The sequence below is a fragment of the Phragmites australis genome, chromosome 1 (assembly GCF_958298935.1).
Source record: "Phragmites australis chromosome 1, lpPhrAust1.1, whole genome shotgun sequence".
Taxonomy (NCBI): Eukaryota; Viridiplantae; Streptophyta; class Magnoliopsida; order Poales; family Poaceae; genus Phragmites; species Phragmites australis.
Window position 1 is genome coordinate 1,581,466 of NC_084921.1, and position 11,759 is coordinate 1,593,224.

The 11,759-nt window shown below is 43.5% G+C and overlaps 1 protein-coding gene across 4 annotated transcripts; it reads left to right on the plus strand.

Moving 5' to 3' along the window:
- The first annotated feature begins 6,762 nt into the window (after positions 1-6,762).
- LOC133910807 (2-oxoglutarate-Fe(II) type oxidoreductase hxnY-like) lies at positions 6,763-11,702 on the plus strand. Of its 4 annotated transcripts, none has more exons than XM_062353277.1 (11): positions 6,763-7,131; positions 8,347-8,542; positions 8,872-8,970; positions 9,309-9,360; positions 9,662-9,783; positions 9,878-9,978; positions 10,060-10,118; positions 10,239-10,295; positions 10,962-11,007; positions 11,209-11,308; positions 11,391-11,702. In XM_062353277.1, the coding sequence occupies exons 1-10, from the start codon at positions 7,045-7,047 to the stop codon at positions 11,290-11,292; spliced, it is 903 nt and encodes a 300-aa protein (XP_062209261.1). In that variant the 5' UTR covers positions 6,763-7,044; the 3' UTR covers positions 11,293-11,308; positions 11,391-11,702. The 4 variants fall into 4 exon arrangements, with proteins under 4 accessions (XP_062209261.1, XP_062209200.1, XP_062209067.1 ...); XM_062353216.1 differs by having other exon boundaries at positions 6,768-7,131; positions 9,662-9,798; XM_062353083.1 differs by having other exon boundaries at positions 6,769-7,131; positions 9,662-9,798; positions 11,209-11,288.
- The last annotated feature ends 57 nt before the right edge of the window (positions 11,703-11,759 follow it).

Here is an 11,759-nt window from a genome sequence, read left to right on the forward strand (position 1 = left end):
AAGCAGTTGATATGGTATAATTTACAGTTTTGTTATGTTTATGATATCAGGATATAAGGGTGTTTTGATTAGGTGTAGATGCTTACACTTGAGTTCAAATTGCTTTTGCATATGAAGTTACTTAACCTTTGTGGCTGAGTCCTTGCTAATTACTCATAAGTATTCTTCTTGGAGTCGGGGTATTTATAAGTGTCCATTATGGATTAATTCTTATGAGTACTTTCATACTCATGTACTTTATTTACTTTTCAGATGAGGAAGATTTAGTTTTTCACTACTTTATACCCGTCGATGTTAGCGACGGGCAGGAGTAATGTCATTCTACTCGTGTGTTGTTAGTTTGGGGTGGCGCCTTAGGGCAAACGATGCTACTCATCTTTTATCGTCATGTAACTTATTCTGCTGCGTAACTACTCTAACAAATATTAGGGTTATGTATTTTTTTTGTAAAGTTTAATCCACTTAAGGACTTGTAACTTAATTTAATTACTCACTCTTTATTATATCTTGTGATGATGTGCTTGTTGTAAAGGCGTGTGTTCCGATCCTGAAAGTAAACACATGCTGGGACTATCGAAATGGTATTCCAGTTAACAATTGTGGGCGTAATTATAAAAAATGAGCATCCCAATAATTAGCTTAAATACTATTTTGATGGTTCCTCACGCACGCCGAACCCAGGTGGAGGGTCGTAGGGGCGTACCGAGCCTGGTGTGCGCACAGGGGGTTTGGGCAGCCAGGCCATGCTAACCAAGCCGCTCATGGGGCTGGGAGTCAAGCGAGCAACTAGGGGCAACCGGATCACCAGGGAGACCTGCGGTGAGAGATGACCATGACAGACCAATGGGTGTTGACACGATCGTGTCAAGAGACAAAAAAAAATCAAATACACCATGAGGTAGCTGGTTGTGCAACTCGACGAGAGGGAACGAGTTCTCATCGAATGTCACATAATGGGATATGATAACTCGATTGGATGAGAGATTGAGACACCGATAACCTTTATGATCGGAGGAGTAGCCAAGAAATACACACATGGTGGAACATGGAGACAACTTGTTGGGTGCAGTGACTGACAAGTTGGGATAACACTTCTAGCCAAAGACACGAAGATGAATGTGGGTGGCACGTTGTAAAGCCCGAAGTGCGGAGTGGAGAAGGAGAGGGGTTTTGTGAGGAGGCGATTGAGAAGATATGTGGCGGCATGAAGGGCCTCAACCTAGTAGGAAGGCGAAAGGTTTGCTTGAAAAAGGAGAGAACACACTATGTTGTTGGTGGAATGAATAATGTGTTCGGCTTTGCCATTCTGTTGTGAAGTGTAGCGTCAAGACATACGAAGAGAGACACCATTGGTGAGAAAGAAGGTGCGGGTAGTGGAGTTGTAAAACTCATGGCCATTGTCGCACTATACACTCTTAATCTTGCAGCCAAACTGCGTAGCCACAAAGGAGAAAAAAAATTAGAGAGAGCGAAAAAAGTGTCGAATTTAAGACATAAAAGAAACGTCTAAAGAAAATGAGAGCAATCATCAAGAATGACTAAGTAATACTTGTAACCGGAGACACTGGCAACAGAAGAGGTCAAAATGTCACAATGTACTAAGTCGAAATTGTTGAGAGCTCTAGAGTTTGATGTGGCAAAGGGAAGACATACATGATGGCCAAGCTAAGAAGCATGACATAGAGTATCGCTAGCACCCTTATTACATGAAATATAAGAAGAACTAACAAGCCTTGAAAGAGCATCGCCACCGGGGTGACCAAGATGACAGTGCCAAAGCGAAGTAGGGGCGCCGACAAGGAGGGTATAATATGAAGTGGTGGGCACCGACACATGAAGAGGGTAGAGGGGACCGAAGCTATTGCACTTGTCGATCACATTCCTGGAACGAAGATCCTTCATAGAAAGGCCGACAACGTCAAACTCAACGAAACAATTATTTTTTATGGTAAACTAATGAACAAATATGAGATTCTTAATAATGTTTGGAGCGATTAAGACGAAGATGACCATGAAGATGACCATGAAGATTAGTGAAGCATGTGGAGGTAATGGGTAGCAATGACCCATTACCGACAATGATTGATGAAGGATTAAAAGACTTAGACAAGAAGGAGGATGACAAGTTACCGACGTCGAAAGTCACGTGCGAGGAAGCCTCGAAATCCATGTACCAGTCTGTGGTCAGCGGTGGCATTAGCGTCATAGTGCTGAACGTGTTTGCCAGAGACGTCTGGTCCCAGAACTGAACATGGGAGTCTCGGTGGGAGGAGCGGGCGCTAGTAGAGGAACTTACAGCAACAGCAAGTAGTAGGCGGGCATCGTCATTGGCAGTGGCAGGTATGCCACCATGATGTGGGGCACAGGCGCACCACCCAGACTGCAGCGTGTTGACAACCAGGGGTGGGCATCGAAGCTCTGCTGTGGTCCGGGCCACATTTGGATGGTGCCCATCCACGGGTTGTAGAAGGAAGACCACTCGGATGGAGCGCTAGTGGTACTGGATTTGCCACCCCCATTTTTGCGACGTCATCAACGGTCGGTGTTGCTTGACCCGCTGGAGGAGCCAGTACCACCATGCATCACGGCAGGAGGCGCCATAGAGCGGCTACCCGAGGCGGTAGCCTAGCCGCTAGCGGGCTGGGCGCCCCCCTTAGCGCCAGGGAGGTGGTAAGGAGGAAAGTCATCGACTGCTGGGAAGGGTGCGATGCCATCTTGAGTTCCTCAAGAAGGAGGTCGGAATGATCGAGGAACATCTAGAATGGTCGTTGCCGCTTGAGGAGAGACGACATGTATGCGAACTTCTCATTCAACTCGCGCAAGATGGTGAGGACAAGAGTGCGGTCAAGGACAGGCTCGCCCAGGGTGCCTAGAGAGTCGACCATGCTCTTCAGGTGATGGAAGTAGTCTGAGATGGTGAGGTTGCCCTGGACAAAGGAGTGGAACTCGGTGTTGAGGTGCAGCGCGCATGTCTCCCAGTTGCTGATGAATTACCCCTCAAGTGCTTATCAGACAACGCGCGCGGTGATGCCATTCTCCATGACGATATGGCAAAGGTCAATGGTTATTGTGTTGTATAGCCACTCGAGGACAATGCAATCCATGCAGTACCAGTCGGCGAAGTCACGACAGAAGACGTCGAAAAGGACCTAAGAAGTCAGCGAGTACTTGCCCAATGTGATGAGGAACCGACTGCGCCATTTGTTGTAGTTAAGCGAGCCGAGGTCAAGGATGACGGGCACCAGCACTCGAATATTCTGGACGGCGACCACCTGGGTGTGAAGGTTGGCAATGGTTGTGGCTTCGTGGAGGATCAGGACCCGGGCAATGTCATCATCATGGGCGATAGCCTCTTTGTGGGCACGGGTGTCAGCCTTGTCATGGTCGCGGGCGGCAACCTCCTGATGGTCACGGGCTGCGACGGCCTCGCGTTCACGAGTGACGGTAGCCTCACACTGTGGGCAGTGGCGGCCATAGCCTCGGCACATTGGCGAGCGATGGCATCATCAACCATGGCGGCCGCAGGTGACATGTGTTAAGGTAGGCGGAAGCGTGTGATCGCAAAGAACAAAAACACCACTGATGCCATGTGAGAATATCATGCAAATGTCTATTGTATTGATTAGAGTAGCATGTATTACATTATATAGGCGCATGTGAAAGAAAATGAAGATGACAGATAGGCACAGGAGCTAGACGACCATGGTAGTCGGACGACCATGCATGCACGCGCAGAAGGCAAGGAGCCAGACGACCATGCATGCATGCGCAGGAAAGCAAGGAGCCAAATTATTTGTCTAACAGATTTTAGCTTGACCCGCGTCGTGGTTTTCATCATCACATTCTGCTCTCAGTCTCTCTCGCGAGCACCATCGATCCGTAGATGAAGGGCTCAAGTCACTTCATAGGACAAGTTGAGGTGTCCATCGATGCGTATGGTAAGCGATTTGAGCCCAAACGTTGGGTGTCCACGAGAACGCTTACTGGCTTACATTTGGGTCACGGACGATCAGCGATCACCCATATGGCCATATATGTTTAATTTACCACACACCTCCAAGCGACCATGCGAACATGTGTGAACGCACAATGGCTATTGTGGTTAGAGCTCCGGGGTTGGTGACGACGGCTTTTCGATGGAGATTTGTCAGCTGTCGGGCTTAGAGGAAGGTCGATGAGTGGTGGGTGCGAGCGTGGAGCGGCTGGGGCGTCGCCGACCATGAGCGGCTGAGGATGACTGGATGGGCAGTGCTGGGGCGGGGCGAGCGAAGATGACTTAGCGGAATCGAGTTAGCGCGACGGCGAGCAGTGCTAGCGGATTATGAGGAATGGTGACGTCCTAAGAGGTGGTTGAATTAGGACACTTAAAGATCTAACAGGCTCCAAAAACTTCACATGATAAACATATCTCAATTTCTATCTAAATATGCTATATATTTATCTAGTGTGTCTACTCTATTGCTCAAGAAGATTGCAACCTACTGTAGCAAGGTAAATTGCAAGAATGTAAATGCGGAAACGTAAATAAGGTAGAGAGACAAACTTGACATAAGGAATTTTATCCCGTGGTATTCGATGGCATGAATATCATCCCTAGTCCACGTTGGAGCTCCACCAAAGATATGCTCTCAGTCAGCATCCAGTCATGACTCTTGAGCCACAAAGCCACTAAGGCAAGGCCTCAAGCCAGATGAGTCACCAAGCCCAATGCAAGGTCTCACCAATAGCCTCTTTTCGGTCACTTCCCGTTGTGATCACTTTGGAGCTTGAGCCACTAAGGCAAGGGTCTCTGCGTCCCCATACATGTGTCTTGCCGCCGCTCCACACCAAATTAGATGATCAACAAGCTTGCCGACGAGTCACCAAGACTCTAAAGTGTTAGCGTATCTTTAGGTACAAGCTCGGATCACTCCTTGATTCACTCTCTAGGAAGCAATCACCTAGCAACACTCTCTCTAGACCTATAACCACTAATCACTCACTAATCTTGTGCTTAATTACCTTGAATGATCACTTTAAGCACTTTAGTAGCTTGGATATCTTCTCAAGTGTATATGGGTTTCTCTGGACTCCAGCAGCATACCACACCTTTAAATGACTGAGTAGAGGGGTATTTATAGCCTCAAATCCACCAACTAGCCATTTTTCCAAAGGCTCAGAGAAGCTGTTAACACTGAATGATCCGGTGAGAATAATAGTACTAACATCAAATCATATGGTGAATACATCTTCAGAAACTAGCTGTTGGAACTCCATTCAATACCTCTGTGAACACCAGATACTCCAGTGAGATCTTCAACTCCATCACCGGACCTTTCATTGGGTTAACTTGAGCCAGACTGCGCCACTTCTTGTCTGCAAGAAATGCTCTGGTGCATTAAGCTTTAGAGCATCGGACCTTCCAGTGGGTTGTTCTTCGTTCTTTAACACTTGCAGTTGCCTCTGCAAGCAATGCTTCGGTGCTATACTCTGGTGTACACATACCAAGCACTAGACCATCTGGTGGGTTAATCTTTAGTCTTCTGCACTTGTATTCTTCTCTGCAGGAAATACTCAGGTGTTACCTAGTGCAGATCACCGGACTATCTAGTTAGGTCCTCAGCCTTCTCACCCTTTGTCAGAAATACTCTGGTGAGTTCAACACACAGAGCACCGAACCATCCGATGAGAGCAATTCTCCTGAGACTTCTCTAATTCAGTCAATCTTTGTCCCGACTGCGGTGACGTCTTTATGTATTGCATCCATAAGGGCTACTAATGTATATTCTTGATAAACATGTTAGTCTCAATGACTATGATGTCATTAATCATTAAAATCATAATCATAGTTTAATAGGGTTATTTTTTACTACAATCTTCCCCTTTTTGTTGATTGATGACAACACAACTAAAGCAGATGACAAATAATAAATGATACCAATCATAAAGAGCGTAAGTTTTACCACATTGCAAAACTCCACAAAATCCATGCAACCTTATTCATCATATCATCATAATCATCAATCATACCATTATTGCTAGCACTATCATCATCATATTCCCTAACCAGTCCCTTGTCAGGAAGAAAAGACCACCGAAAATTGGCTGACATGAAATATGGCCCATCCATAGTTGATTAGATTAGATTCTCATGACTCATGGCACAAGAAAACATAGATGAAGTGCGCAAAGATTAGATTAGATAATGTGGACAAATTCACCTCAAGTTACATCAAGTCCCAATCTTAAATTTATAGGGCAACTTATTGGCAATTCGATGATGTTGTCGACCGTGGTTCGTGTATAAGCAACAAATGACCAAGAAGAAAGGCATACAACCAAAGATTTTTTTGGAAGACTGGAGCTCTAAGCAAGCAAGGGTGATGCCGGTTGTAAAGCAGGAGAGATGGTCCATGATAGTACAAGAAATAGCCCTAGTACCGACAATAATAGCAATGGTTGCTTCAAACGGGTGGCTAGAAAAAGGTGGACCGACGAACAATAAACAACAACGAGGGTGTGAAGTGTAGCTACAAACTACACATCATTATTAGAATTCATGCAATCCTATTCATCGTTATTAGAATCGCCAATTGTAACATTGCTGATGGAATGATGGCATTATCATGTCCTTTCCCGTGGAACAAAAGACCAAAAAGAATTGGCTGCCTTGAAATATGACCCATCCATAGTTGAGTAGATTAGATTCTCATGACATGAGAAACACACAAGGCAAAGAGAGAAAACACAAAGGAATTTGTTTTTCCTGGTCCAAAAGCCAAGGCACTCCGTGGCCACCAACAGATCCCGTTGCCCAGCACTTGTTATGGCCTTGGCTTTTGCAACCTTTTTCCACCTAACTCTCCCACACTATAAATCGTCCCAACATCCCATTCCAATCCGGGAACTGCAGCCCTCTGCCTGCGCGCATCAGGAAAGGAGGCGGCTTGTTACGCACTCACGCGGGGGCGCAAATCAAGGCGGCTACGAGAAGAGAGGAGGAGGCGGCGGCAGCCAGGGAACAGAAGGAGAGCAAATCCAGACAGACATCAGAGAGAGAGCAGCATGGAGAGCTCAATCTCGAGGACGAGTCTGAATTGCATCAGCCTGGCGGACCCGGAGATCCAGAAATCGGTCGCGCTCCTCAAGCAGGTCCGCGGTTCTTCTCTTGATAATCGTAATTTTAGTGGACAGGTGTCTGAATAGCAGAAAGCCTGGGACTTTCTTTCTCGAGAATCACGAGCAATGCTATTTACCCGTCACAGAAAGTGATTTCAGAGTTCCATCACAGCATGCTGATGCTATTTTTGGTTCTTTTGGTGAAGGGGGTAGGAATCTGCTTGTTATAATGGCCGGTTCTTTTGTTGTTCATATGGAGGTTAATAGAATCGGATTGCCGTTAGCGCACAAGTTCGACAAAAGCATGGACTTTGCCCCTGTTCAAAAATATTGTACTACTAATGTTTAATTGGACTATCATAAGTCAACTGTTGCTTTCACCTCGTACATTATCTAATTGCTCCTTCAGATTTTCTGCATCCAAAAACCAAGGTTCGTTAGAAGATCTTGCAATTTGTTTAGCTGTTTTGTTTGTTAACAGAAAAGGCAGCACCTTGGCCACCATAGGGCTTGGGTATACTTGGTTCTCTTTGGCGTTGGAGACCATCTCCAGCCTAGGTTAGCTTGGTATTGGTCAGGGTTTTTTTTTCTATCGTTGATGTGGTGCTCTAGGCCTAGTTTAGTTAGTTAGTTTGCCTGTTGTACTGTAGTTTTCTTATTAATTAATCGAGCAACCCAGCCTGTCGGGTTTTCTTCTTATTAATACAATAGTCAGTTCTCCTGTCGGTTTAGGTTCGAAAAAAAAAAGCTTGGACAATTCATTTGTACTAATGTACATTTTCAATTAGAATCTTTGATTATGCCAAGAGGACTTCTTACCTCTATGACACGAGTTCAATATAAATTGCATCTAATGATTTTAGCATGCTAGTTTGAAATAGGTCAAGAGTAAGTCCATGATATATGACATGCATCAAAACTTGTAACATCATATTCCCAGTTTTAGAACTAGAAAGTCTAAGCACACCATGTTCTAGATTTCATTTAGTTATTTGTCAATACTGTTAGTTCATCTGTGCCATACTATGTTACCTCTTGAATGGCTATAATTTAGTCTCTGGCCACTGAAATCCTGTATGCATGATATTATCGTTGACCTATGTTTGAAGAACTTTTTTCGGCTTATTGTCAAATTACAGCTAGCATGTTTACTGTTTAACAGCTGGGTGTTAATATCTCTGCCGGTTCTGCTTCTTCTAATAGTCCTGCGTCATACTCTTTCCTAAACTAACGTTTTTTGTTTGGTAGGCGTGCCTGGATTCAGGCTTCTTCTATGTTGTGGATCATGGGATAAGCCAGGAGTTCATGGATGAGGTTTTTGCCCACAGCAAGAAGTTCTTTGACCTACCCCACAGTGAGAAAATGAAGCTTCTCCGAGATGAGAAGAATCGAGGGTATACACCCATGCTAGATGAAATTCTTGATCCAGATAATCAAGTGAATGGTAATATATTCAAACCCACATTTGTTGCTGCACTTATATTAATTTTCATGGGGCATGAACATGGTAGAAAATAACTGCACTGCAAGTGTTGAGTGGCTCTGCAGTTTTGCCAGGATGCTCTTGTGATGAAAATCTTGACAGGTTATCGAGTCGTTAGCAATAGTAATTTCAAAAGGATAAGTGAAAGTAAAAAAAAAAAATAGTTCTGCATAGGAAACTGCACTGAGCAAATCATACTTCAATCTGGATATCCTTGGTTTATGTACTGTAGTATTTTTGAGTTCCATATTTTGCACATTCTTACCATCTGCACTTCTGATCTGTTTCAGGTGATTACAAGGAAGGATATTACATAGGAGTTGAGGTGCCTGCAGATAATCCAGAAGAAAACAGACCATTTTATGGTCCAAATCAGTGGCCTTCTGAAGGTAAGTTGTTCCCCTTCTTAAGACATCATTTACCAAAACACCTGTTCTAAAACTGTGTGATCCATGAATAACAAGACCTAATGTTTAATATGTTATGGTTTAACCTATGCTTGAAACTTGGTAACACGGTAAAGAACTTAAATTGTTTATTCCAACTCTTTCATGTTGGGAGTTTACCACCTAAGGGTATATCCTTCTTTGCACATATAATCTATAATTGTATCATCAATTTAAGTCTTATGTTTTATTTGATGTTTAGTTTTTGTATGATAATCATTACTGATTATATTACATTGTCTTTACCTGTTTTACATATACTTTTCCTATTGTTCTTTCAGAAGTATTGCCCAAATGGAGAGAGGTCATGGAGCAATATCACAGGGAGGCATTGTGAGTCCATTGTGCCTTAAATTCAGAAATGGCACTTCTTCATATAGTACTACATATATTAATCAGTTCTAAATTTAAAATGTCAGTGAGTAATTATGATCCATGAGGTTGAAAAGTAACATTACTCCCAACTACTTTTGAAGAAGTGACATCCCGGAAACCTGACATTGAGCCAGAAAGTTCACTTTTAAGTATTGCATGTAATCTTTTTGAGATCTGATTGTCTTTAGTCCATTGAAGTTTAGTTTCTTGGATCAGAGTTTATACTGCTCTGACTTTATCCTCATTCTGAGAATTTCAGGAGAGTGGCAAAATCGATTGCAAGGATCATTGCTCTCGCTTTGAACCTACATGTGGACTTCTTTGATAGACCTGAAATGCTTGGCGAGCCTATAGCCACATTAAGGCTCTTGCACTATGAAGGTGGACAAAAGACAGGTCATGCCTTCGTGTCAAATGGTATTTTTCCACAAGAAACATGACGAATTCTGTCGTTTGATGTTCTTTTTATCATCAGATCAAGTGTCAAATCCTGCAAAGGGTGTTTATGGAGCAGGTGCCCATTCAGACTATGGCCTGATAACTCTCCTAGCAACCGATGGTGTAGTTGGGCTTCAAGTAATACCCCTTGAAACAATACTTCTATTATGTTTCTCTTGGCTTCGTTTCAAACTGGGATTTGCACTCTGAATTCTGCAGATATGTAAGGACAGAAATGCTCAGCCCCAAGTATGGGAATATGTAGCTCCTGTGAAAGGGTAAGCCTGTTAATCTAATTACATACATGTATTTCTCAATTATCATTCCAAGTAGTGCGCTTGCAAGGTAAAGGTGTGAAATTCGTCCTGTTCCTCACATATTTGACCTTGATTTTCTAGAGGCTTTATTGTCAACCTTGGTGATATGCTTGAAAGGTGGAGTAACTGCATTTTCAGGTAGGGTAATCTATCCCTTAAAAGCACGTTGTTACTTCTTACTGACATCGGGTTATGTTATGATCCTAGTATCATTAGGGGATAAACATCCGCCGGAAGAATAGCCAGACGGCGTCGGCTGCTAGTGGAGAGAGTAGACCTTAGATTGGGGAGACAAAATATCAGGGGAGACTTAGATTAATTCTTCTTTTGTTTTCTTATAATAATATGTGGCTATCCCTTTATATAGAAAGGGAAAATTACAATCCTAAATCAATTTGAACTCCTAACTTATCTCCTATCAAACTTATCTCTAAGCAGTCCTAATTCAAACTGACTCTAACTTATCTCCTATCAAACTTATCTTTAAACAAATCACCTCGAATCCTAACATACCAAACTTATCTCCTAATTAAATCCAACTCTTATTAAACTTATCTCCTAGCTTAATCCAACTGTTACTAAACTTATCTCCTAGCTTGATCTCCTACCATGGTGCTCCATGGGCCTATATGAGCGGCTGGCTAGCCGCCATGACAGGTTATCATTGTTATGTAGTTATTGTCGAGAGAACCAAACAGTGTTGCTCCCGGACCAAGCTGTCAGCTTGGGGAAAACATTAGCAGATAAACAGTGACCTTATGCTTTGCTCATGATTGGTTTCTTATGATGTTTACACACTTGTAGGTCAACCTTACATCGAGTGGTCCTAGATGGACGAGAACGCTACTCAGTAAGTTTTCTCTGTTCTGTAAATCTGTCAAAATTATGAGCTTTCATATTGGAAGTGAGCTGAAACTAGTGCAGAGGGAAAAGAAGGCAGATTGTATTATTTATTCATAATGATTCTCGTCACAAAAGAAAACGAAACAAAGAAAAAACACAAGTACTTAAGTTCTTCTTTAATCATGGTATTTCTCGTTGCTTGGAACAGATAGCCTACTTTGTGGAACCGAGCCACGATTGCGTAGTCGAGTGCCTGCCAACCTGCAAATCCGAAGCAAATCCTCCAAAGTAAGTCCAAGTTCCTTCAGGCAAGTAAAGTTGCCATCTGCAAAACTGGAGCACCTGAAGTCCCAAGGAATTCAAACGTTTGTAATTGTATTGTCTGTTCAGGTTCCCTCCAATCACTTGCTCTGCATACCTGTCCCAGCGCTATAAGGACACTCATGCAGATCTGAGCTCTTACAGCAACAGCAAGGCCTGAAAGATGCCCTACGTTTTTGTCACCTCTTCTTCTTCTTTTCTCTTTTTTTATTGCCCTTTCAGCCACCCAGTATGACATGTAACCTGCAATACTAGGGTGGAGGATGGCAATGTACCAATGTCACTGTATCAGTACAAGCATAGTAGTTCTATAGATGCCGTTCTTCATGAATCATGAGGAGAATGGCCTTCTTTGTGCATGTGTAGAGAAGTTTCCGAGCTGATCCTTGTCGCTGTAGACAGTAGAGTCGCTTTGCTTTTCGGCAGTAGCTTTCGACG